The 4,688-nt window shown below is 41.0% G+C and overlaps 1 protein-coding gene across 1 annotated transcript; it reads right to left on the bottom strand.

Moving 5' to 3' along the window:
- Nucleotides 1-1,869: 1,869 nt before the first annotated feature.
- Nucleotides 1,870-2,862, bottom strand: LOC107567405 (melanocortin receptor 4). Its single transcript, XM_016253084.1, has one exon. It carries the CDS (start codon nt 2,848-2,850, stop codon nt 1,870-1,872), a length of 981 nt encoding a protein of 326 aa, XP_016108570.1. The 5' UTR covers nt 2,851-2,862.
- Between the last annotated feature and the right edge of the window lie 1,826 nt (nt 2,863-4,688).

Below are 4,688 nucleotides of genomic sequence, written 5' to 3'. Positions count from 1 at the left end.
TCAGCGCATCTCATCTGCACTAAGAGAGCTGCTGCACACTGCATACAAGACTTTCACTCAGCTGACAGAGCTGTCACTTGCCTAATCGGGTCAGTATCATCATCATAAAAGTTTATCATTTGCACGTCTTTTTAAGTCTTTTTAAACCATTCAGTACTTGCGCTATCCAAACTAGTTTTCTGGGCGCTCATGGTCACATCCAAAGCGCGCGCACATGAAGCCGCGCAAACACCTCCAGAAAAAGTTTAAAGCACCGCTTCACACTTTTGGAGTACTTGCTTTTTGCAGTTTCGAGTGGGCTGTAATTTAAAAACAGCGCCTAATATGAGGTCTCCCTCGCTTCGGTGATCGACCCACCGCGGGAATGTCCCGGTGCTCCCGATGGCTAGTAGCTACATCGCTGTATGTTCAAGTAAGCTAGATGCCTAGATGCTGTGCAATTAGGTTTATTTAATATCATGATGAGTCTCGAGTTCAGTATTTACACTAAATCTGTGCAGATTTGGCTTACATGAACTTCCTCAAGAAATTAATTAGTAAACATAATTTACGAAAAGTAACACGTCAAATTGGCTAGTGATTTGACAGCGTTACTTAGTGTGTTAATTTCAAACCCTGCATGCCACAGATTGGGATAATTACTAGTGAAGCGTTTGAGACTGTGTGTTCTTGTGGTGCCATCAGTTAACCAGTGGTCATGATGTCATTTTCACTGTTGCTCCAGAGAGATTTGTCACTTACAGTTCAGGTGACTGGCTCAAACCACCTGCAATTAGGAAAGAGTGCCCATGATCAAAGATGGCAGAATTGAAATTGTGTACTTCCAGAGAGTCAGGCACCAGCTGAGCCATTGTCATTGATAACAGGAATGCCAACTGACAGCTTACAGACCTCAACCTGCTGAAAGAACCAATCCCAGTATTTGTCCTGTGCATTCAGTGGTGTTGGCCTTGATTTAAGGTCAAATAATATTACTGTATAGAGAAGAAAATCATGGGGATAAATGAGAGCTTAGTGGAGGTGCAAAGTTACCTAAATCCTTCATTTAGTAGTTGTACTAGATGAGAGTCTGTTCAGCACAATATGGTGACATTCAAAAAAGACTGATCAAATAAATAGCCTTTAAGAGCTTACAGGCAATCTTTTACTAGATTATATAGATATTTACCGTTTGAGCTCCATGACTCTGAAGCTGGAAAGGAAGGGAAATGGAATAAAATCCAAGAGTAAAAGCAAAACCATCAAAGACCATCAAATCTGTTATCATTTTACCAATTCCACAAGAAATCATATGAGGCATAATTGCTGGTTTTGATGTTGTTTTATTTGCACAATGAGATGGCATTACAAAAGTTACAATTATCTTAACTTAGAAAATACAAAAATAAATTCATAAGTATGAAACACATTTATTAAGCTGCAACGGTTCTCGAGCTGGATAATTGAGGTACCAACCTGCTAAGAGAACATTATCACAGTAGCCAAATATTGTGCATGTGCTTGAGTAACTGAATCACAACACACACAGTCCTATACATTTTCTGTCATTTAATGCTTTTAAATATTGGCTTTTAAATATTGACTTTTTGATTTCTTAATCAGCAGATAAAACGAATGCGACTTGTATATATAAATAAACACCAAAAACAGCATGTCAATGAATGAAAGAACTGAATAATTGAGTCATTAACATTAGCATTTTTTTTCATGGTCAGCACAGCCATAGTATCACATTTCTCTGGGTATCAAATAAATGTGTGCAGAATAATCACATAAGCTATGCAGTGTAATTAGATCTTCTTCATTCTCAGCATCATCCAGCAAGTCAACATCTCCCAATCAGTACCTTGACGTCAAACAGAAACAAGCTTATACACAAAGAGAGGTCAGTCCATACCAGCAGCAGCAGATCTCCTTGAAGGTTTTCCTCATCTCTTGGCTCCTGAAGGCATAGATGAGAGGGTCTATGACCGAGTTGCACATAATGAGGATCAGATACATGTTGAAGTGAGACATGAAGCAGATGCAATAGGGGTTCCGGGGGCAAGATATCATGAGGATGAGGTGCAAGAAAAAGGGAGCCCAGCACACCACAAATACTCCCAGCAGGATAGTGATTGTGATGGCCCCTTTCATATTTGCCGCCTGCCAGATAGGGACGTTGCCAGGGAGGGCGGCAATGCGCTTCATGTGCAGCCGGGCTAGAAGAAACATGTGGACGTAGAGCGAGGCCATAAGCACCAGCATGGTGAAGAACATGCTGATAAGGCAGATGAGAACGGTGGTGCTCTCCGAGTACACAATAAAGAGCACGCCAGAGACCGTGCAGAAGGTCCAGATGCAGGTGATGATGGTGCCCGCCCGCCGTTGGGTCATGATGTTGTGGTAGCGCAAGGCGTAGAAGATCGTGATGTAGCGGTCCACTGCAATGGCCAACAAACTCCAAATGGACGCCAACAGCGAGCTGCAGATCATCGAGTCAAAAATGTTGTCCATGTTCTTGATGATGCTCTCGCGATTGGTCAGGTTGCCCCCCGTGATGAGTGCCATCACTACCGTTTCTGAGGCATTGGAGACACTGACCAACAAGTCTGCTACGGCTAAACTGCAGATAAAGAAGTACATGGGAGAATGAAGGTTCTTGTTCTTGATAATAGCAGCAATCACCAGAATGTTCTCCAGGAGACTGACAAGCCCGAGTGTGAGGAAGACCTCTGTGGAGATGAGGAGCTGCTCATAGCATCCAGAGGCTGATCCTCTCTCACCTTGAACAGGCTTTCCCACTGGCAAAGCTCCCTGGCTGTGATTTCGGTGTGAATGATGCAGTCCATGATGATGTGAGGTGTTCATTTCCCTGAATATCCGTAGTCAGTGCTTTGATCTCTATCTACGTCAGTTTGGTAAATTCAAATTGAACATCATCTGTCATGTGGATCAAAGAAAGCAGGTGCTTTATGAGCATCATACACCTCACCTCACCTCAGTGATAACTCTTCCTCTAAAAGAGCAAAAACATCCGACAATGGTCTGCAATAGCCTCCTACACAAAACACACACCCACAAAAAAAATTAATAAATAAATAGAGACAGAAACATGCATAAAGAGAATCAGAGGATAGGAGACAGCGGCAACTGACTGAATCTGAAAACGCTGACTCTGTTTCAACACTGTCGAAGTGCAAACAGCAACATGCAGCATTCAGAGTGAGGCACTCCGTCTCCAGAGTGCGTTCAGCACTTGGCAGGCAGACGAGTGAAATACTCTTGCCTCCACAGCCACTGACTGGCATGTTGAGCCCAGGCTCCTCCCCCAGCTCTCTAAACCAATCAGAGGCAGATTTGATGGGTGAATGTACGCTAATATCAGAAGGAGGTCAGTGTATGAATTGTGTTGCCTCTGTTTTCAACAAATAGATAAAATCCTTTAAAGAAGGTGTTTTCTTAAAGCATTTTGGTGGTATGTTTATAAAATCAAGTAAATCAAGGAACAAGCACTGAGTCTATCTTGCAAGTATGATTATGTTTAAATATATATATATATAGGCTATAAATGATTCAGTGATTCACTGTGACAATCACTTGTTTAATTTCTGAATGAATAAGTGTTTTTGAATGAATCTGATATATTAATGGTTCAATGATTCACTCAAAGACAGTCACTTGTTTAGTTTCTGAATAAATCTGAAGATATTCAATAAATTTAACAAAACAGGCCACCGAGGACCGAACCTCTGTAAATTTTTCATGTTCAAAAATAAAATGTGTACTTGGAATGACTAATTTGCTGTTAAACTCCTCATATGAATGCCTGCATGACATGCATAATACAGTTTAGACAGTTTGCAATAATGTTTAGCGCTCGTGGTATGAAAATGATCGCTGCGATGCGAGGCGCTGGCGGAGTGAACGAGGCTTGAGAGAGAGTTGTGAGTTGTGAGTGTGAGGGCGTGGTGCCAGATCCAGCTATTATTAACGTTTTTGGACTTGTCTTTTCCACTTAATTTAACACTTTAGAAAGTGAAAAGAGAAACGCAAAAATGAGCATGATATTATCTGTCATAAACGTTATCAACGATGTCAAAAACAGTAGCATTTAACACTAGTACACACAGATCTGTAGAACAAGTAGGTTACAGAATGAAATGAAATACGCAAACTAGCCATGAAGAAGTCTATGCTGTCATTCAGTATAGTTAAATTTTCTCAAATCGTGCTATAAACTTTCATAAGAGCACTAGACAAAGTTATTTCACAAACATCTACATGTCTGTCTCCTTTAAAGTGTTTATAGTGTATATGAGTTGTATTTGTAGGGGTTATTATAACACAACCCCCCCCCCCCCCATTATCATGATATTATCTGTCTAAAAACGTTATCAACGATGTCAAAAACAGTAGCATTTAACACTAGCACACAGATCTGTAGAACAAGTAGGTTACAGAATGAAAAATGAAATACGCAAACTAGCCATGAAGAAGTCTATGCTGTCATTCAGTATAGTTAAATTTTCTCAAATCGTGCTATAAACTTTCATAAGAGCACTAGACAAAGTTATTTCACAAACATCTACATGTCTGTCTCCTTTAAAGTGTTTATAGTGTATATGAGTTGTATTTGTAGGGGTTATTATAACACAACCCCCCCCCCCCCCCACCACCCCAACACACCACCCCCCCAACACCCCCCC

The sequence above is a fragment of the Sinocyclocheilus grahami genome, unplaced genomic scaffold, assembly GCF_001515645.1.
Source record: "Sinocyclocheilus grahami isolate Dianchi unplaced genomic scaffold, SAMN03320097.WGS_v1.1 scaffold1156.1, whole genome shotgun sequence".
NCBI lineage: Eukaryota > Metazoa > Chordata > Actinopteri > Cypriniformes > Cyprinidae > Sinocyclocheilus > Sinocyclocheilus grahami.
The sequence above is the reverse complement of the archived record's forward strand: the minus strand, read 5'-3'. Positions and strand labels throughout refer to the sequence as shown.

Excerpts from the sequence above, each read along its gene's own strand:
- LOC107567405 (XM_016253084.1), bottom strand. The coding sequence starts at position 2,850 with ATGAACACCTCACATCATCATGGACTGCATCATTCACACCGAAATCAC.